This window comes from Tympanuchus pallidicinctus, unplaced genomic scaffold (assembly GCF_026119805.1).
Source record: "Tympanuchus pallidicinctus isolate F22 unplaced genomic scaffold, pur_lepc_1.0 scaffold2, whole genome shotgun sequence".
Taxonomy (NCBI): domain Eukaryota; kingdom Metazoa; phylum Chordata; class Aves; order Galliformes; family Phasianidae; genus Tympanuchus; species Tympanuchus pallidicinctus.
In genome coordinates, this window is record NW_026294721.1 from 1,756,412 (window position 1) to 1,778,689 (window position 22,278).

The 22,278-nt window shown below is 47.4% G+C and overlaps 1 protein-coding gene across 1 annotated transcript; it reads right to left on the minus strand.

The window, feature by feature from the left end:
* Positions 1-974: 974 nt before the first annotated feature.
* Positions 975-20,691, minus strand: LOC128080042 (kyphoscoliosis peptidase-like). The gene is made up of 7 exons (XM_052681842.1): positions 20,564-20,691; positions 17,538-18,209; positions 15,052-15,169; positions 14,236-14,353; positions 13,512-13,703; positions 12,204-12,394; positions 975-6,195 (listed from the first exon to the last, which is right to left on the minus strand). Exons 2-7 carry the CDS (start codon positions 18,171-18,173, stop codon positions 4,877-4,879), a joined length of 2,574 nt encoding a protein of 857 aa, XP_052537802.1. The 5' UTR covers positions 18,174-18,209; positions 20,564-20,691; the 3' UTR covers positions 975-4,876.
* Positions 20,692-22,278: the final 1,587 nt, after the last annotated feature.

The window sequence follows — 22,278 nt, forward strand, 5'->3', positions numbered from 1 at the left end:
GTTTTCCTCCCAAGGGGAGGTAAAAAGAAGGTAGGAGAAAGAAAACAAAGTGCAAAAGCACAGCTGTTCACTTGCTTTGGTTTTGCTTCTTTGATGGCAGCTAAGTTGGGGATCTGAGCTGCACTTTATTCCCATTCTAAGATACATGAAATGTTCAATTCAGATTCTCCTTGGAGAAAGCTTAGGGGAAAGCAAAATACTGCTTAAGCATGTCTCTAAAATAAAGAGACAAATTAAATCTGAATGTATATATTTTACAAGAGCTGGGTTTGTGACACTAACGTGACCAAAAATGGACACCCAAGCCTGGCTGTCCCACCTTCTGGCATTGCAGCAAACTGAGTTCAGCAAGGAAAGAGAAATTGAACAGAGGCAATGCAAAATATCCTTTCTGCTGTGTTTATCTGATATAGGTAAACAAAAGGTCTGTGTGCAGAGGCTGAATGCTCCCTTGTGTTTCCCTAGTGTCCTGGTAAGGGAGAACTTAAGGTTGGGATGGAGGTCTGTTTGGGTGATACAACCTCATGGATGTTGTTTGCTCCTGGTAGCTCCCTTGTTGCTGCTTGAGGTCTGCCATGAGATCCATGGCTGCCCAGCTGCCAGCAGAGCCAGGAGCTGTTACTGAGTGGCAAACAACAAGAAACCAACATGTCTCCTTTGTGCACTCACTGAGTCATAGAATGGTTTGGTTTGGAAGGGACATTTAAGATCGTTTAGTTCCAACCACTGTGCTATAGGCAGGGACACCTCTTTCTAGACCAGGTTTCTTACAGCCCCATGCAGCCTGGGATGCAGTTCAGATGGAATTTCTTGTGTCCCAGTTGGTGCCCGTTGCTTCTTGTCCTCTAGCTGGGCACCACCAAAAGGAGCCTGAACCCATCCTTCATGGGAAGGCTGCTGTCAATGCACCACCAAATGCAGGAGGGAGAACACTGCTTTCTCTGGGAACAAAAATGATAAGAGCAAAACCTGAGTAACCTTGGTTACCATGCTTTTATTTATGGTGAGCAGAATTGCTGATAGCCGAGGTCTCTTTCTTATATATATATATTTATATATATATGTACTGAGTACGCAGTGTACCCAAGGCTAAAGCAGCAAACACAACAATGAAGACTTTGGTACAGCAAGTGAAAGTGTTGGAAATATGATGTCATGGTTTTAGCATCACTCCGGTGCTCTCAGTGAGTCTGCTAAGGGTTTCAGCTCTTTGGTACAATGAGAAGCTGTTCCTTCTCTCTTTTGTTCTTGTCCTGCTCATGTCCCGTGGCTGCTTGTTTTCACAGCCCTGGAGGTGGAACATCTTTGGCTGCTGTCATGAAAATGCTAACAGGGTGCCCATGGTTGGATAGCTTTGTAAAATGGGTTAGTAGCTTAAATCCTTAATAACGTGGGATTTGGAAGATGTGTTTTGCCTGGTGCTTAGTCTGCCCAGGAGCTAATCTCTGCCATTATAGAAATGCCCTTTGCAGCTTTCCCACCAGCCTCCATCTCTGCGAGTCCTCTCTCCTGATACCTGTAAAAAGCTCTGCTCATCACCTCCTCCTCCCTTTTCCTGGGGCGAGGGGTCTTCACAGTCACCCGTGCCATTTCCTGAAGGATTTCCCAGATTAATCTTTTCCAGTTATCAATGGTGCCAACCTGGAGGGGACTGCACCTCTAGCCAGGTCTATCTCCAGTCCCTCTCACCTGCCAGCCTGCAGAGAGCAGGACACAGCCCAGCTTTCTCTCAAGCACATTTTGAACCCTTCCTCCCTCTCTCTCAGCCTTCCAGCTGTATTCCTGGGGACTTGCTGAACAGAATTGCCCTGGCTTATGCGTCTCAAGTGACTGCATTAAAGAGTTTGGCTGAGCTTTGAGGAATGCCCTTCTTACATACATTCTTCTCGCCTATACCCATTCTTTTCTTTCATCTTTGCCACAAAATCCCAGTTGTCAGACTAGGAGGAAATGTTTGAAATTACCCTTGAAAGTAGGTGATGTTTCATCTTTCTGTATTTTGAAGAAGCTTGGGCAATGCAAGGACTGCTTTTACAGCCACATTCTTTGACCTGATTGAATGAAATGCAGCAGTTTTTGAGCCATTACCATACTTGTGGGATTCCTTTGATCACATGCAGCCATTTCAGCAGGTCTGGCCCTTTAAAAATCAGCCTCTTTGAGGTAACAGCAATAGGATGAGAGGTGATGGCCTTGGTTGCGCCAGGGAAGGGTCAGGTTGGATATTAAGAAATATTTCTTCTCTGAAAGAGTGGTCAGGCACTGACACGGCTGCCCATGAGATGGGGGGGTCACTGTCCCTGGAGGTGTCCAAGAACCATGGAGATGTGGCACTGAGGGACATGGTCAGTGGGCATGGTGGGGATGGGTTGGGCTTGATGGTTTTTAGAGGTCCTTTCCAACCCATATGATTGTATGATTCTAAAGCCATCAATTCCTACCCCCGTGTGGATATCCTACTGCAGATTGGTCCTACTCTTGCTACTGAAGCTGCAAGAGCAGCACAAGAAGCTGAAGAATACACAGCATGTATGGACACCTCAACTGTTACAGCCCCATAGGATAAACTAAACGAGTCATAACGTAGTTCACCCTGATGACCAGTTTAACACAGATGTAGCACAAGGAATTGTGTAAAGGCAAAGAGTTTGGACACCGTGCTTGGTTGACACCTCATGATTCTATACAAGTTAGCATTTTTAGTATGGGGATTTCAGGTTCAGCCCATCCTGGTATTACTTCCTTTTGACTTCAGCTATGAAGGAGCCTCTTGCTGGTAGAGCTGAGCACAGCCCTCGTGTTTCTCTTCATGCTGTCCACAGCTCCACGTACACCTGGAGGCCTTCCAATGGCTTCCTGAACCAAGTCAGCTCAGAGCTAGGCATGTTTTGTAGCTGCAGGTATGTGTTGTAATCCATCCTTACCTCATTTAATCCTGATGGGCAGAGGGAGTGAGAGGAGGAGAGACACACAGGAGCGTTCTTTCTCTTCCCATTGTTTTTCCATGAGTGATGCTTGCTCCAGGGCTGTTATTGTTGGAGAGGTGCTGCCGGTGCTTATTGCGAAGGCACTCAGAGCTGGGGGTGTGGGCTTTGAGGTACGTACACCTAAATCAGAATGGCATTTCAGATGGGTTGCGTGCTGTACCCCAGCGTGCATAGAGGGAAATGTGAGAGGGTTGACTTCAGATCCTTGAAGTAAAAAAAAAAATAAAAAAATCCCCTGTGGGAACATCGTTAAAATTCTGAGCACCTCTGGTAATTATATGTTGACATGAATTGTTTGGACCCCAAATCAAAGTAACTCTAACCTGGACCTCGTTATGATGGATAAAGAGGAATTAATTAAAGCTGAGTTTTCCCTGGAGATGGGAAGATGGCAGTAAGGACTGAGAGTAATTTCTCTTGTCGACCATTTTGGTTTGCCATGCCAGAATTCTTCCACAGAATAAAGAAAAAAAGAGAAAGCAGCAGTCTTAGAGAGTTTGCTGGTTCTGCAGATATAATTTCATGAGCAGTGCTATCTGTGGGCAGTGTGCAGGTTGGGGAGCCCTGAGGAGCTCCCAAGAGGGAGCTGCAACACTACAGGTGAGGAGAGAGGGTCCGTGCTGCTTACATTGCTCTTCAGCATTGCAGGCAAGCATTTCTCCTGTTTGCCATTGCAGGTGCTTCGCTTCATTCAGAGCAGTCCTTGGATTTTGCCACAAATCTTCCAACACATCAGCGTGGTTCCAGCAAGTTTGCTGTGAAATGCAGATCCTGGCACATCAGCTGTGCTGCCTGACTTCCAGGAATCAGAGAAGGTTCAAATCTATTTCAGCTTTTGCTACAGGTCAAGTTTAAATTGCTGGACTTGAAGAAAGCAGTCTCCTTTCCTCACCTATTGTGCATCCAAAATTAACCAGCAGTTCTTCCTTACTGCAGCCAGAAACCCCATTGCAAGCATGAAGAAGTATTTCTACTGCGTATTTTCCAGCCCATGGCCTCTAAATTTATCCAAACAGTAGCACCATCTCTAAGCATTGGATGATGTAATTGCTTTTCCTGCCTTTTACTTTAGCATGTTTTCTTCAGATGACGAATATGTGCTCCTCTGGATGTTGTGAGGGCCCTGCCCATCTCCTGTTTATGGTGCCTTGCAGCACATGCCAGAACCTAAGAGCAGTTGTCTGTGCTTTCCACTCTGCAGTTAGAAGCTTTGGCTGCAGAGCCACTTCCTTGCCTCTTCCCTCTCTTAATTTCGAGCCCTTGCTGCTCTTAAGTGTATATTTACATGTCAGCCTTAATAATGAAGACCTGGAAGATATTTTGAAGACGTGGTTGATAAAATACAGTATGTCTTTCCTTCCTTTCCCCTCTCCTCTGCCCAAGCACAGATTTTCTCTGCAAGGAGGTCCTCCTTTCTTTACTATATATTTACATTTTTTTGATGCTGTTGGCTCTGGCATGGGCTTTTTTCTTTTTTTTCTTTAATTGTTGTTGTTGTCATCCTCTCCAGAGAGAGAAACTGTGTGGTTTCCAAGTTCTTGAATAAATGTCAAACGAAGCATTCCAAACGATTATTCAAGCTGGTAATAAGCAGCGAGACATCCTTCCTGTAGAGAAGCTGAACAATGGTTTCCTCTGACAGAAGCAAAATATTAGGAGCCTTCCATATGTTGATCCTGATTTATGCGGCAGTAAGGTCTCCAAGAGGGATAGGAGGCCCCAGCAAGTATTTGGATATCCTGCGGGAAGAGGAGCTCTGCGTGTGACAACCAGACTCCCCCCAGCATGCCATAACGTTCTGGGAGTTCTATCCGTGTCTCCACGTCCTTCAGTTTTAAGAACTTCTGCTTCCTCCCTTGGCTTTCTGCACGCTTTGCAGAGCACCCAGCTTACCCCGAGCGCCCCGTGGAGGCAGGTGGGCTGCATCCCACCTCAAATTCCAGCAGGACCTCCATGGAGGAGCAGCAAGGGCTGAAGCTGGCTGCCAGTCGGACCCGCATCCCCGCTGCCCCGCTGAACACCTCCCCTTCCCAAACAGAGCTGGGGTTCAGCTGTAGTGCTGTCTTCTCCCCCCCGAGGACGACAGCTCTGTGGGCTTTTGGCACTTTCACCCTGAAGCGGACCCAGCTCTGCTCCTGGAGGAGCCCCGTGCGTGGCTCTAGCAGCACGCATCCTCTCCTCCACAGGCTGTAGACCTTGGGGAAAGGAGGCCAGCACAGCTCTGAGAAACAGCGCACGATGTAGTCGCAAATATGGACAAACTCCTTGCGGTCTTTGTTTCTCCCAAAAAGCCCCACTCTGTACACGCCCGGCTCAGGGAGCACGACGCACACGCTGACTTTAGACTTCAGGTGGGTGACCAGCACGTACCTCTCCAGGGGATACTCAGTGCTGCTGACTTTGTCTTTGCTCAAGCTGGCGGTCACCTCGACGTCGGCCCGTGCGTGGAAGGTGATGTTGCACTTGCCCAGCTTGGTGGTGATGATGGGGTCGGAGTGGCTGGGGTTGGAGAGGCCGCAGCCACTGGAGCTGATCCCGCTCCCACAATGCATGCTCAACCCCAAGGGGAAGAGCTCGTTCTGGTTGATGGGTCCTAAGCAACGAATAAGGAAATTGGCTGTGTTCCTGAAGGAGGTGCCTCCTAAATCTTTCACAAACACGGAGAGACGGTAGTAACCCTGGAATGGACAGAGGACGTGGCAACTCAGTTTCTTGTCCTCAGTTCGAGCGGCCAGACATTTCTTACTCAGAGTGGAATCTAAGTCTTTATTCACCAGCTCATAGCTGGCAAGCAAGGGTCGGGACGTCCGGAGAGTCAAGAGCAAAGTCCCCTGTGGAGCAACAAGCAGCTCCCCTTTGTAGCTGCTTTCCTCAATGCCAAAATCTCTCACCTTTTGGTGAAGGCCCCAGAAATGAAAAGGGTTTTCAGGCAGTGCCTCCGCAGTGTGTGGCTCCAGGCACAGGATCTGATAGGAGCACACCCAGTTGTAAGGGTCTAGAGAGTCAGCATGACGTGCAAAGATCATGAGGTCATACAGACCCTTGGTTGGGGGAATCACCTTGATAGTCACACTGTTCTCAGACACTGTCATCATCCCATGAGCAGTGCCTACATCCTCTGTGGTCATAGTGCCCTGGAGTTTGGAGAGCTGGTAGGTGAACTCTGTTGGATGAGTGCTCCCCAACATCACTGATGCCTCTCCATGGGCTGTAGGAGGATAAACAAAACACCTTTAACACCTTTAATCCTTCATCAGCAGTGTAGTACATTCTCTCATGAGACATTATCTCAGACCCAGGGGTCTTTGGGGGTATGGACCAAAACTATCTGTGCAGGAGGCTGAGACCTGTTTCTCCCTCTCATTTTAACCCTAACTGCTAAAGGACACCAGTGAGATCCTTCCTTGCCTCCTACCATTTTTCTATCATTGTTGCAAGAGAAATGTTGATAATATTAGGCCTGGAGAGAATAACAAAGAGTTACACTTTGAGTCCTGAGACACTCAGAACAAAGCCAGTGTCCCATACAGAGGCTATCGTTGCATTGCTTCTTGACCTGGTGTCATTCCTCTAAGCTGCAGGTTTTCTACTCTGGTGTCAATCCAACAAAGCAACTGGGAGGATCAGAATTTCCCAGCTTGATTGGTGGGAGATCCCATGATGCTGCCATGGGGTTGATTTTTTTTTTTTTTCTTTTTTTTTTTTTCCCTCATAATGATTATAATATCTTTCTAAAATTTGACCTCGCTGTAAATCACAAGCATCTACAAGCTTCTGGTTTGGAGTGAACTCTAACCAGGTAGAAGAGGAGAAGAGAAAGTCCAGGAGGGGTGTGTAGGTATTGCCTTCTGGTGCCTCTAGTGACAGGAGGAGGCTTTCAGCTGGTCTGAGCCTGTGCTCGTACCCAGAACTGAAGCATCTCCAAGAGAAGTCCCTATGGAGGAACAGAGTCACTGCTGTCACCACTCCATGTGTGCCACATCTTCGAATCGTAGACTATCCCAAGTTGGAAGAGTCCAGCAAGGATCACTGAATCCAACCACAGAAGACCACACAAGATTCAAACTCTTGTGTCTAAGAGCATTGTTCAAATGCTTCTTGAGCTCCAGCAGCTTGGTTTGCTGACCACTGCCCTGGGGAGCCTGTTCTATTCCAATTGCCCTCTACTGCTTGCTACAGGAAACCCTCCCCAGTGCCTCCCATCTTCTCCTGGGCAGACGGGCTGGTTAGTTGGTTGGTTTTGCAGGGACAGGGCAAAGTTTCACAAGCCTCAAAGAATATGGGGCCATCTAACCAGCAGGCTGCTTTCAGCACGTGGTGAGCTGCATCATCCCATGTACTGGGATGTACCAGGGGCTGCATGGCCATAAAACCCTACTTTCATGGTATTTTGTACTCTGTTGCTCTAGGTATAGGGTAGACGATGAGAAAAACCACCATAGAGGACAAGACATTGAGTTCTTCTGCCCCTGGAGCATCTCAGAGTGCTTCCCAGACACTGGCATACCGCGATGCGTTCTCCAACCCACCATCCTCAAGGTCTGTAGAAATCAAGCCTGCTCCTCATTACCCCGTGCCCCTGAGCGCCCAGGGGGGGCTCATCTCATGTCCCGAGTGTGGCTGCTCCACGTCGTCCCGTCCTCACCACAACATTTTTGCTGGAGAGAGGCGAACGGTACGGAGCGATGGCACTGCGGGAGCCCGGGGCTGGAATCGGCACCCGCGCTGTGCGCGATGTTCATTTGTTTGGGGTGCTAACACAACATGACAAAAGCCTCCTTTTTCATGCTGAAAAAATCGTCCCTTGCTAATTACTGGATTGCGAAACATGTTTCATAATCTAATGAATAATGGGGCGACTGTTTTTTGTTGTTGTTGTTGTTTTTTTCTTCCCCCCCCCCCCCCCCCTGTTTGTATCTGGATTTTTTCATTGTTTGCCCCACAGATCTTTCTTGGTAGGTTGAAACAGAGACGTGAAAAGAATGGGAAGGCTGGGTTTTATTTGTGCCTTGCCTGTTGAAGCTGTGACTTGGCTCACACAGTAAGTGCAAACAATTCTCTCCTGGCAAGTGTTCAGTGGAGACATTACTGATGACAGACTTTATTAACTGCAGGTTTTCTTGTTATTAAATTCCCTCTATGCTAGTTTCCGAAGCTGCTGGCCTGGCCGGCTGCATCATATTAGGATCTTTAGGAAGAAAGAAAAGAACAGAACATTGTATGCAGCGGAGCCAGCGATGATGAGATAGGGAAGCCAGCAATGTGCTTTGCTTTGGGAAGGGGACCCGAGGAGATAATTAATGGCTACGTTTAAAACAAACATTAGTTTGTTTTATTGGGTTAATTCAAGCCATCAGCTAAAGATTTCTGGTTTTCAGGGAGGCCAGGTGAAGCTGGAGGTGGGTTCCCATGTCAGCACCAGCAGCATTGCAGGAGGCCAATGTATGTTGCATTAATTGTTTTGGGGGAAAAAAAGAAGTACAGGCGTGTTTCTAATTTCTCCAAGTTCTGTCTAAAAGTCTTCCCTGCCCCCTCCCACTTTAGTTATTTGTATCTACAGCTTGCCACTGACAACTGCCTTTCTGTATGCAAGTTTTACAAAGCTCTAATTCCGTAGGACCAAATGCCATCCAGGTCTGCAGTCTAGGATGAGAGGTGATGGCCTTAAGTTGTGCCATGGTTGGGTATTAGGAAAAAAATCTCTTCTCCAAAGGAGTGGATTGGCAGAGCTGCCCAGGGAGTGGTGGAGTCACTGTCCCTGGAGGTGTTCCAGCACCGTGGAGATGTGGTACTGAGGTCAGTGGGCATGGTGGGATGGGTTGGGGTTGTACTTGGGGATCTTAGTTGTCTTTTCTGACCTTAATGGTTCTATAGTTTTACCAACTCTAAACGTTCAAATCACGTTACCAATTAAAGGGGCTGAGTTTACAGAGTCTGATATTTCCTGAAAATCAGGTCCTGTTGCAAGGTGTTCCCATTCCAGACCCCATCAGATAGTGGTTTGTGGGAGGAACCCTGGCTGAAAGCTTTTCAGCATTTTACAGAGATGGGAGCTGTTCAAATGTCATAAAGCAGGAATTGATCCACAGTAGCTGAAAAGGGAAAATAGGTTTTACACCAAAGATCTTGAGCATTCTTGTGCTCAGATTGTCTTGAATGTTTAAGATGCTGGTTTCCTGCTATTGACCTTGATCAATGTAATCTTAATTTTGCATCAACAAAAGCAAACCTCTGCCTTGATTTGCAATCTGGGTTTGTAATTTGGTGTTTTAAGCAGACTTCTGATATGGCTCTGGATGTTGAGGCTAATGGCAGTGGTTAAACTGTTCAAGTTAGGCTTTAAGCCCAGGAAAGCTCTTCCCTCCACAAGATGAAAAAATCACTGGGGGAAAAAAAGGGTCGGCAGTTTTTTAACGTTCTAATGGGAAAATCTCATTTCATCTCAGTTTTAGAGGAAAAAAGGACAACTGCCCATAGCCCAGGTTGGCCAGTGAGTTCTATGGCTGTGGGACAGGATTTCCAAGGGGTGTAGAGCAGTGGTGCACTGGAATGTGCTTTACTTTGTACCCTTAAATATTCTTCCCAGGAAATTTTAGTTCATGGCATCTAGTGGGTCATCAAGGGCCAAAGCCCTCAGCTGCTGCTAGACTCCATTCCTATGTCTTTTGGCTATGAAGAACTGAAGAAAGGGACGAGGGAGAATAACAAAACACTTATTTTTCCTCATTCTTCCCCTTGGGCTTTTCTACCACAGTTAATGATATTTTGTGAGAGTCCATGTTCTGCAATTTATCACTTTGTCATGCAGATCAAGGGGCTGGTTGGGCTGTTGATCTCGATCTCCTGTTTTTCCTCTGAGGCTACAACCTTTGTGTTACTTGGTTGTGTGCCTTTGAGCTCCCTCGTGGCTGGGACCTGAAAGGGGTTCTTCAGCCTCCCCATCCTTCCATTTAGATTCATAGGGTCACCAACGCTGGAAAAGACTTCCAGATCATCCAGTCTAATCATCCACCTACCCAGCATTTTCCACTAAAGCACGTAAGCACGTCCCTCAGTACAACAACTAAATCTTTCTTGAACACCTCCAGGGTCAGGGACTCCACCGACCACCTCCCTGAGCAGCCCATTCCAGCACCTGTTCACTCTTTGAGAGAAGTTTTCCCTAACATCCAACCTGAACCTCCTCTGGTGCAACTTGAGGCCATTTCCTCTAGTCCTATTGCTAGTTACATAGGAGCGGAGGTTGACCCCCTCCTTGCCAAAACCTCCCTCCAGGTAGTTGTAGGCAGCCATGAGGTCTCCCCTGACCTCCTCTGCTCCAGACTAAATAATCCCAGTTCCTTCAGCCGTTCCCCATAGGACTTGTTCTGCAGACCCCTCACGGCTTTGTTGCCTCTCTCTGAACATGCTCCAGGGCCTCAATGTCATTCCCGTAGTGAGGGTCCCAACATTGAACACAGTACTCGAGGTGTAGCCTCACCAGTGCTGAGTACAGAGGGATGATTACTTCCCTACTCTTGCTAGCAATGCTATTTCTGATACAATCCAGGATGCCATTGGCCTTCTTGGCTACTTGAGCACTCTCCTGGCTCATGTTCAGCCAAGCATTGGCTAACACCCCTGAATCATTTTCCTCCATGCAGCTTTCCAACCACCCTGCCCCAACCCCGCAGTGTTGTCTGTGGTTGTTGTAGGCAAAGTGCAAGACCTGGCACTTGGTCTTGTTGAATTTCATCCCACTGGCCTCAGCCCAGTGATCCAGCCTGTCCAGATCCTTCTGAAGGGCCCCCAGGCAGATTGGTACTACTTCCCAACTTGGTGTCATCTGCGGAGTTACTGAGGGTGCACTCAATGCCCTCATCCAGGTCATCACTAAAAATACTGAAGAGGACAGGCCCCAGTACCAACCCCTGGGGAACACTACTTGTGACTGATTGCCAGCTGGATTTGACTCCATTCACCACCACTCTCTGGGCCCAGCCATCCTCCTTACCACCTTTCACATAGACCAGAGTCACACTGGCAAGCCTACAATCATAGAATCACAGAATGGCCTGGGTTGAAAAGGACCACAATGCTCATCCAGTTTCAACCCCCCTGCTTTGTGCAGGGTCACCAACCAGCAGACCAGGTTGCCCAGAGCCACATCCAGCCTGGCCTTGAATGCCTGCAGGGATGGGGCATTCACAGCCTCCTTGGGCAACCTGTTCCAATCCTCTGAGTCCTCGCCACTTGACCAGGAACGCTGATAGATGATAGAAAGTGGCTTTCCACACTGGGGCTGTATGGCCCTTGGTAGAAGACCAAGTCCCTTCCCTGGCATGCTCTGAGCTTCTGCAGTGGAGAGGCACCATAAGATCTCTTTGTAAAGGTATCACCAGCCTCTCAACTATTCCCAATTTAATTGGATTTGTGCAGCTTCTTGCTGCTCCAAAGGTAGCAACAGCCCATTTCAGCAATGTCCAGTGTCCTGGAAATATTGGAGGATTTTCTCTCCTGGGTAAGTAATAAATCCTCCTAGTCAAAATCCTCCTGGTGGGCCTTGCTGTACATTCATTTTCTGTAAGCCCGACTACAATCTGAGATAGCTTTACCTCCTGTCTGGCTCTGCTGATAAACTAAACTGCAGGAGAAATCTATATGCACATGAAACCATCTAGGGCAACAGACGTACAAAATGTGTCCAAAAAATACAAGTATCTATCACGATGCATCTGACCTGAAAAACTGTCAGAAAACTGCAATCAAGGAAAAACAACTCCACCTCCCTTTCAGAATGTGGGACGTGACTGTTTCAGGCCATGTTTTGTCTGGGAGCGTCCCTCCCCATCTGGTGAACACAATGAGGATTGTGTCTCAGGTATCTTGAAACTATTTTGCTACTGTTGGCCAATTTAGAGGGGAAAAGCCATGCACAAAAGGGTCTAAGTGATTTGGCTCCATTAGCTATGATTTATGAATCCTAATTCCCAGTTTACTAATCGCAGTATCACACAATGGCCATGACTCCAGAAATTGCTTAAATATGTTCCTCCGCTCTACTGGATGTTAAACCTGTGCTTAAAAATAGATCATAGAATGGCTTGGATTGGGAGAGACCCCAAAGATCAACACAACAGGTGGTCCATTCATGAATGAGAAACATCCTCAATTTGGGCTTCTTAAAAGCAAGCTAGGATTTATATTACTCAGATTTACCCCTTGCTCTGTATTTACCTGTTCTGAGGAGGGAAGTGTTCGGAGAAAGGAGACAGAGCTGAAGTCTGAAAAATTCTGAAGTTTTAAACACTCTCTGCTCAAAGTCCTCCCATGAGATGGGGGGCTGCAGGAGCTGCCACGCAGGGTCCTCCGGCCAGTGGGTCTCAATGAAGTGCTCAGGGTTGGTGAGGAAGAAGAAATCATCATGCCTGCAAGGGGAGCGAAGGGGATGTCATGGAGGGAGCAAGAAAACACTTTGCATCCAGGGCAGTGATAATGACGTACCTCTGTATGAGAAGTTCCCCCACACCATCAGAGTGGAACCGACATCAGTAAGGAAGGGCCAAGCTTTCGTTTAGACTTTCCAGATCAACTACGTTATAGTACTTAGTAGTCTTGCTTTCCACATACCCAGTCCTGTGACCTCTTCCAAGAGTTCACCCGCATTTTGTTTTGTTTTGAAGAAAAAGTGCATCACGAGTTGAATGTGCTCAACCTGACCTAGGTACCACCTCTGCTTAGGCATTTATTGAGTCAACCTTCACCCCTGTGTTGGGTTCATGGTGGGAAGCCTTGTTGCATCTGTTGATCTGATGGTTCTGAGAACACTGATATTCAGCCTGTCCAGCCAGAACCAGATCCCCTAAGGGATGGACCCACAAGAAGCCGTTATCTCTGCCTGTTGCCATAGGTGATGTTTTAGTCTGCTTCTGCTCAGTTAAAAGCAGCCCATACTCCCTGGTGTTATAAACTGTTCTCAGCAAGATAATTACCCACTAGAAATTCCACAATTATTTCATTATGCATTATTAGGGAGAAAAAAAGAATTAAAAATGTCAAGCCCATAATGTAGTTAATGGAAATTATTAAATTGTATAAATAACCTCTGTGAGAGTCATTATTTGCTTAGCATGGGCTAAGAAATCTCATGTGTGGAGCCACATCAGAGCAAAGTTTCTGTAAAAACAAGGATTTGTTACGTCAAAAGTGACACTGGCCACAAATAAGTTGGTGGGGAGTGGAGGTGGTTATCACCTGGAGAAGTTGCCATTACAGCTCAGGGAGTAAGGCATTGGATGTAGTAGGTGTTTATGTGTAGACTGTCTATTTTTGCACGGGGTTCTTGAGCAACCACTATGGTAAAACGTGGACCATCTTCAAGCAGTATCTGGGGATGCACTTGAAACGAGAGCTCAAGGCCTGGCAAATCTGGTAAGTAAGGGTCTACTAGAAGGTATGGGATGGCCATTTCTGAGGTCAGGTTGAGCCTTGCCCACTTGCGTTGAGAAACATGTCTCCAGAGGTGGTGGGATGAGGTTGTCTCACCTGGGCACAAACAACCTGTTCTCTGTGTCCACAGTGCCTGCACCCCAACAGGCATCCAGGAGCCACCACTGTCCTTCCAGCTGCACTGCGTTCCACATGTGGCTGCTCTTCTGTTGCTGGCACTGCCGACCTCCACGGGCACACGGGCCTCGGCTGAACCCCGGGATCTCCACGCTGCTCAGACCTGCCTCCCTGCCATGGAGAGAAAATAGGGGAGGTAACAGCACACCAAACACTGCTTGGTACTTGCTTTTTGGAAACCAGCCCAACTTCCGAGGTAAGTACAACCTCCCTAAAGCCAAGGCCCTGCTCCGCTTGTGCCAGATGTTGGCCAAATTCACTCTTCAACAACCCTCCCTTCTCGCTCCAAACCCTCATTCCTTGCATCTCTGATTGTGGTTGATTTGCCAAACTCATATCTCTGCTCCTCCATTCAAGCAGAAAAGAAGGGAGGCAACTGCAGTGCCCAAAGACACGGTGGGGAAATGGTTTCAGCATCTGCTGGAGTTCAAAAGTATCTGAACAGTGCTCTCAGATACATGGTCTGATTTTTGGGTGGTGCTGTGCAGAGCCAGGGGCTAGACACAGCGATCCTTACTGGTTCCTTCCAACTTGGGATGCTTTATAATTCTGTGCCAGTTGTGGGGTAGTGCCCATCCTATCTTAATGCTTCCCCCTCATATCTTCAAGGCAGCAGGAGGAGAAAGCCCAAGGCGAGTTTTACCTGCACATTTCCCAGCATAAATGAGCATATCCAGAACACACAGCTCTCCCCGTCTGCAGGACCTGCTCTGGCATGTGGATCTTCTGAGAGAGCCCCAGGAAGCCATCCACATCATATTCTAGGAAAGGGAGAATACTACCCAATTTCAGGCTAATGTAAGGATTTATTAGTTCCAAAATGAACCCATTCCTTCTCCTGCCCAACCCTGTTTCTCTGTCTACCCTCCCTGGAAGCCATGACAGCTCTTCTCCCAATCATTATTCAAGAGTTTGACAATTCCCCATATGAGCAAAGAATTGCTAAAGCCTTGGGGGAATTGGGTTCTCAGCGCATGTAAACAGTGGTTGCGCCATTCAAGTGAGGTACAGTGACAGTCATATTGTCTTGCACACATGGATGTAGTAGGGTAAAGTAGCACGAAGTGACTGCATTGTGCAGAGACCCCGCTGTCCCCAGATGACTGCAAGAGGCATAGCTCAGTTGCCTTGAATTTGCACCATGCACGCATTGGGAAAATGCCCTCCAATGCATTGAAGCTGAGAACTTTACTGGTGTCTCTTTGGATTTGGTGCTCACGTGGTGGCTTGTGCCTTAAAGCAGGTGTCACTTTCAGTATGGAGGCTCTCAGTTTGCAACCAGTCCCCATCCCAGGCACCTTCCCAAAGTTGAGAGGGGAATATTTGAATTTGTGGTTGCAAGAAGAACACTGTAGAATTTATTCTGCAGGACACGAAGAGCCAAAATCCAAGAGGTTGCATTCAAGGAAAGGGCTCTCAGCTCCACCACGTGACTGTGAAACACTGGGACCAGACTTACCAATGTTATGGCAAAGCCAGAACCATATGGCCCGCACCATCTCCAGTTTGCTCTGGGATTTGGCAGTGATCAGGGGAACGATGGCCTGGACCGACATCGTGGTGTGCCCCGATTTCAGCTGCAATGGAGAAGACAGGTGAGATAAAAGCACTCTTGGTGTCATAACTGCGTGGGTCAGTGGCTGCTGAATGATGGCCTTGCTGGAAGGAAAAGTACATCACAAAGACCACAAAGCTTCACTTCTCTCCCTCTAGAACTGGAAATCCAAAAATTTGGATTATGGTAGAACATTTCTCCATTTTCCTATGCTTGGTCTTAAGGACTGAAGTTGCTGTTTGGTGGAAATGAAGGTGGCATTTCCCATTTCTTTGCCCAGAAAGTCTTGTGGTAACTATTTCTCTAGGGGTGTAAATCTGCAACATTCTAGGGGAATCTGCATCTTCTGGGGGAAGTGGGTTTCCAACCCCCCACCAAATAACATCTCAGTGTGTTGTCCCTGGAGGTATTTAAGAACCATGGAGATGTGGCACTGAGGGACACGGTCAGTGGTCATGGTAGGGGTGGGTTGGGGTTGGGCTTGGGGATCTTAGAGGTCTTTTCCAACCTGTATGATTCTATGAGTCTATTTGTGCAGAACAGAAACATCTGTGTGGCTCAAATCCTCTTCTTGACACTCTGAAAGCAGTCAAACTCATGCCCCAAAATGGGTGGAAGGAATTGCTTCTACCACTACAATTTCACCTATTCCTTAATCCAAAGAAAGCTTTTCTGCCCCTTTCCTCCCATTCACTCATCCACATTCCTGGGCTCTTCCCTCTTTTGTGCTAGCACAAGTATTTTTAGCAGTAGATTTTTCTTCCACTGGGCTATATTTAGTCCAGCTTAATTCTACAACCTCCTGCTCCTGCTGTTCCATTCCTCAATGACTTTCCTGCCCTAACCAAAGCTGGAAATCTCTTTCTTTTTGCGTATGGGAAACGTTGCATTTGTAACAGCTGAATATTTTCCTTGTGATGCTGTGTTTAAAAATGAAGATGCGACTAGAGAGCAGTTATTTTAAAATGATGGTGCTCTTGCTGTTCGCTTGCATTTCCATTATCATGCTGTCATGATTGTGCAGCTGCTGGGCAAACAAGTAATGATAATTACTCCCAAGGAAGAAAAAAAATGTACTCATCCATTAGATACCTAGCTACCTGCTTCCCCATTGGCACATCTTGGTGCAAAATTCAGTCTGTGAAATTCTGTTTCAATCAGAAATGGCAAACTTAGGTCCTAGATGGAGAGTTACAACATCCCCATGTGATCCTGGTCCTGAATACTCCTAAGACTCCTGAAGAATGGGTCAGAGCGTCTCAGTTCATGAGAACTGCTGGCTCTGCAGATATTTGGAGCAGGCCCTGATGTGGGTTCATGGAAACAGTCTCCAGGCTATTCCTAGGTGTCCAGAAAAGGGGTCCAGCTCTGCACCTGTACTGCCCGGGGTCTTCCATCAAATCCCCCATGAATAGAGGCATGGGGAGAGGGGAAAATCCTACATTCCCAGGGCACCAACAGCAAAACAGCATCAGCCACCAGAGATGCAATACTCAGTGAGCTGCTCTGTTGCTGGTCTTGGCACTTGTAAATCCCATCTAGGGAAAAAAGGCCAGGTGCATCAGATTTTAATTCGGCAAGAGCCTTGGACAAACAGGGAAACAAACTGTTCCCATTGCCTTACAGGTATTTTCAGTTGTTTATTATCCTCTCTCTCCACTCTTCCAGATTCCTCCCCCTCTCTTTTCCTCTTAATACACTTGGTAGACTCTGAAACACAACAGCATCCTTCTTCCCAAGGGATATTAGCCTCGGGGTAGGTAGAAATTGCAGGTTTCAATTCTAACGAAGGGCACAATTATTCCTTGTACCTCTTCACTCTCACTAATGAGTTGACGTGTAAGCTGTGAGTTCACTGCCCAGACAAATTGTGCTGCCCCTGGGGGAGAAATTGCAGCAGCAGTGTGTGGTTCAAGTAACAGGAATTAGGAGTTTGATGCTCTCCTTCTGGGCTCCCAAGCACCCAGAAAGGGGGAATATCATATAGCAGGGCACAGACTGAGATAAGGACACAACTGAAGCCTTCTGCTTAAGAAAAATAAGACTCAGGCTGCCACATATATGAAGAGATTGCTGGATACAGCTCGACTGTGGCTGCTGGCTGTGTGTGTTTTTCTGTGCATTCTGGTCACTGGCTCCTATCTAGCTAAACACAGCCTGTCCTGCCTTGGGGTATCCCGTGGCCCCTTTCTCTCCCCATTGAGCCCTTCAGAAGGGTCTCCAGGTAGAACCCTAATACAATCCTGCTTGGTGTCCTGGCACAGAGACCTTTGGCCATAGTAACTTCACCTCCCAGGTTCTTGAGGTCACTGGGCACCATCTTGTCATCAGAACATAGGCTGAAAGTTGAATATTAGGACGTGGATCTGCTGAGAGACTGCAGGACCTACCTGCTGGCTCACATGGAGGACGTGAGTGTCTATATGGCTGAAAACATTTGTGTCAGTGAAGAGATCTTTTCTGGTCTTTCTTTGGGGTTTTTCAGTCTGATTCTCTTTTAAGCTGAGTCCTTCCTGGGGAAGGAGAGCTGGAGAGGAGGTTCCTGCAGTTGTAGATGATTTCTGCAGTAGCTTTGGGAAGGTGCTGCTCCCTTTGCTGCTGTTGCTAACTTTATTGGCCCAAAACAAGAAAACATCCTTGGACGGGGAATCCTTGGGCTCATTTCTCACTTTTTGCACAACTGAGGCTTTCTTTAATACCCCATCCTTGTTCCTGTTTGCATTGCTGTCCTGGTGTGGGATTTTCTCTGAGCTATTGAGGTTGATCTCTTCAGAAACATGTCCCAGGCTAAAGCTGCCATTACAGACATCCAACATCTGAGCTCCCCTCTGACCAGGCAAGAGGTCATCTGCCTGGGATGGCATCGTGTTTTCTTCATGGTTCTTAGGATGGGCCCATTCTGATGTAATTTGTGTGGGCTGTTTTTCATGGTGGTCCCCATTCCTGGAGTGCGGGGAGAGAATCAGCTCTCTGGGTTTGATGGTGTGGGTTTTGGATGGCTTAGATCCATCATGGCTGGTCTTCATTCGTGCAGTGGGCAAGGGAGGAAGAAATCACAAAGTCTGTGGATGGAAAAGCAGATGAGTTTTTTTTTACAAAAGAAGCCTACCAATCAGTATGGTTGGTTGTTTATAGTGAATGGGGATCTGATCAATGGGAGTTAACCAAAAGTAGAATCATAAAATTGATGGAATTGGAAGGGACATTTAAAGCCCAGCTCAGACCAATCACAGAGCATTTCTCCTTGCCCCCAGAGGCAGGAATCAAGGAGAGCAAGGAGTTAATGTAATTAGTGTTTCGGTGCTCCAAAGAAGTTCATCTTTCAGCAAATCTTTCCTTTTCCCCAACCTCCCACCCAATGTGTTTTTTATTAGCTGGGATTTGCTTCTGCCATTCAGGGCCTGCAGAAATACTGTCACCCTTTACTTCATCGCTTTGCACTTGAAATGCAGCTGAGACGAGTGAGAAGCCTGCAGGAGAAAACAGGTGACAAAGTGGGAGGTGGAATTCAGGACTGATGGGGTTATTGGGTTAAAGCTGTGGGCTGAGCCAGCTCTCACGTGCCCTCAATATTTGCACAGCGCTCTCTGGTTTTATCTTGGTTTAGCTCCCATTCGCTGTTGTTGTTTTTAATCATGAAATGACTATTTGTGCCATGCAAATAGCAGAGCCTGCTGTGAGCCACTTAGTGTCGTCCAGAACTGTCACTCTTCACATCCAGCCTCTCCCACGCCGGCTTTTCAACATCTGTGCCAGGCGCTGGCCTCGCTCTTCCAGGAAAGCGAGATGTCACTCATCCCTGATTTTCCTCTCTCTGCTTTGGATGAGGCTTGTGAGTGTAGGACAGCCTCATCCAGATGGGGTAATACTCCATGCTCACCAATTACAGGCTGCTGAGTGGGGTCACCGTCCCTGGAGATGCTCCAGAACTGTGGAGATGTGGCATTGAGGGTCAGTGGGCAGGGAGAGATGGGTTGGGGTTGGACGTGGTGATCTCAGAAATCTTCTCCAACCTTAATGATTCTATGAGTCTGTCCTCCATGCCCTGTGCATGAGATATTTGTCTTTGCAGGGCTGCTGTGGGGTTTCTGTACTGCCTGTTGGGGTTGTACATTCCCTATTTACTCCCAGTCCACAGAGACAAACTGTTAGTGCCCAGCTGTTGACACTTTCGAGTTGTCCTTGTGCATGCGCAGGCACCCACTGTCACAGGCACAAAGGCATTTCAGCTGCCACTTTTTAAGTGAGCAACAAGAGGCCACTTCTGAGCCCTTCGTGGCCATTACCTGACATGAACCAGCACTGACCAACTCAAGAAATAAATCCCAGCAGGTCCTGGGAGCTACAGCCTTTTCAATTTGCTTTGGCAGGGCTTGGAGACCGGTTGGTTTGCTAAGCCCAGTTTTTTGCCCCAACCCTTCTTTCTCACTCTAGGCACACCTCCCTGTGATGCCTTCATGTTTGGGATGGGAACCAAGAGGGGCTGCAGTGCACGACCACTTAGAAATAGTGGAATAGCCCATAGGACTGAAGATGGACCTACCCACGTGCTCAGTCTTATTTTAAAATATCAGAGATCTTTCACTGGGGATGAAAACAAGCATTTTATTTCAATCCTATGCCCTCATACATTTAGGGCTTTAAAAGAAATTTAAGGGAAAGCATCACGTTGACATCTCTGAAGTTTTCTCTCCCCTTGCCTTAAACTGGATCCTTCAGACACAGCCCACCTCAGAAATCCCTAAATCATTGCTTACTGGAATCTGGAGAAGGGAAGAATAGAGGGGTGCTGCTTTCTTACTTTTTCCCCCAAATTCCATCCAGCATTACCCCAGTGATGCCACCTCATTAATCCATGAAAAGCCAGCTTTAGAGGTGCTGTTTCATTCCCGAGTTGCTGCTGCAGGGGGCAATGAGAGCAATCTTCTCTGATTTGAATGGGAAAAGAACTCTGGGGACGGTTGTGCTATCAGCAGGCTCTCAACTTTGTTCCTGGACTGCCCTGACCATGAGTGTGACTCTAAAGCATTGCGTTATCACTGGCTGCTCTGTGCAGTTTCGATGTCAGGAGGATGGAAATTTGCAACTGTGGCAGCCTAAAGATATCAAGGGTCAAATAGAAAATCTCCACAATAGGAGCAATGAGAGGCTGCCCAACATCTCTGCAGCATTCTCCTACAGGAACTGGGCTGGCAGGGCATGCAGAGGGGATGGAGAATGCCATAGGTTGGGGGGAGATGATGGTGGTCAGGGGACGGGAAGAATCAGAAGGACCAGAAGAGAAAAGCAATGCCAGACTCCATTCCCATCAGGTGAGGACATGGCACGTGAGGAAATGGATGGAGGAAAGAGAACTTGTGCAGGAGAGTGACAAAAAAAGATGGGAAATAACCCAAATGGGGCTGATTCTACTCACCCTGTTCACGAACTGGCCACAGCTCCCCACTTCTTGCAGAAGGCAGGCAGCTCCCAGCAGCCCCATCCCTTATATACATGTGCCAGCGCAGGGATGGCTCTGTTTTTTGCACCCTGCTCATGTCAGGAAGGCTAAAAATACTATAAAGAGCCTGCAAGCAAGCTAAGGTTGCTGCCTCCAGCCAAAGCCTGGCACTTCTGCAATGTATGGGCTGGAGTGTATTTACAGGGAGATAGAGAGGGAATAGACTTTCTCTTATCAACATCCAAGCTTTGGCAGGGCAGCGGGGACTGACTGCCTGCCAGCTCTTGCAGCTGCCCATAGGTTTGGGTGTTGCTGCAGCCTTGCTCCTAATCTGGGCACCTTTTGCTTCTCTGTAGGTTTTTTTCCATAACTTGGTACCTTGGGAAATCTTCAGTGCACATCAGGAACAGGAACAGCATCTCATGGAGATGAGCAGTAATTTGCAGCGTGGATGTTGGAATATTGCTCTTGGTTATTATCTAGCTATGTTCCACTAAGTGGCATCGTATCCCTTGTTTCTGTCTCTCTCATTTCAGCTCCGTCTCCTGATATTGAAACTTTTCTTGATCAAGCAGGAAACAATAAGGGGGGAAATAGAATTGCCAGCTGAATGGGTGCCTATTCTTGGAACAAAAATTCCCAGTATTTGGCTGAAAGAGGGGAGGAAAAAAAAAAAGAGAGAGAGAGAAAAAGATTTCTTTTGGAAAAGAGGGGAGATTTTGTGTAAACTGTGCTGAGATCTCAGTTCCCAAGCTCATCCCCTTTGCCTGGGGTGCAGAACCCACAGCCTCCTCATGCATCTGTCTCCCCCTGCTCTCCTACTTGGTGTGGGGTTGGTGTCATTTAGGAGGTGGCCAACCCCACACCCAGCAGCTGGAGAGCACACAACGTTTCATATGTATGCCAGGATTGAGACCATCCTAATTTGTAGAAAATTTTCAAATTTTCACAGGGATTTTCACAGGGAGCAGAACTTGGCCCAGGAAGCTGCAGGAGACAGTGGTGGAGCTTTGGGATAAGAGTCTGCAATGCCACAGCATAAAGATGTTTCCAGTTGCTTATGGCCATTAATTGGGTCTGCTTTGCAACGTGACTCTCCACCCATCTCTATCCAATCCAGAGGTTACTGATGGTGCTGCAGAAGTATCCAGAAGGCAAAGGATGATAATAAATGTGGCTGTGGGACTCTTGCTAGATGAGACAGGAGTGGGCACTTAGTGTTACCTTAGATAACAATGGCCAGTCATTTATTGCCTATTTCCAAAAGTGAATGGAAAGAGAATTGAGATTTAGAAAGAGTTGACCTATCAAGGCAAGGACCTAAAAATACTCTTGCAGAGTTGTTCTGCATGTGAAATAAAGGCAAATTTGCATCAGCCAAGCCCAGATGAGAGGCAGTGGCTATAACCCTGTGTGGGTACAAGGGCTGTGTGGGTGGACAGGAGCATGGATTATAAACACCATGTGGAAGGAGTGCAAGCACCAGATGTTCAAGAAGAAATGTCCATTCCAAGTAAGGCTGTTTCTGATTAGATCTTCACAAAGAGCAGAAGAACAGATATCTATGTGGAGGTGTAGCTATAGAGGTCTCTTCATGGGCTGGGCCAAGGCAAATTTATCTATGCTGTCCTCACCATGGCTGTGTTGCATGGTTAGAGGGCTGACAAATAGTCCTGTTGGGTTGGGTGTAG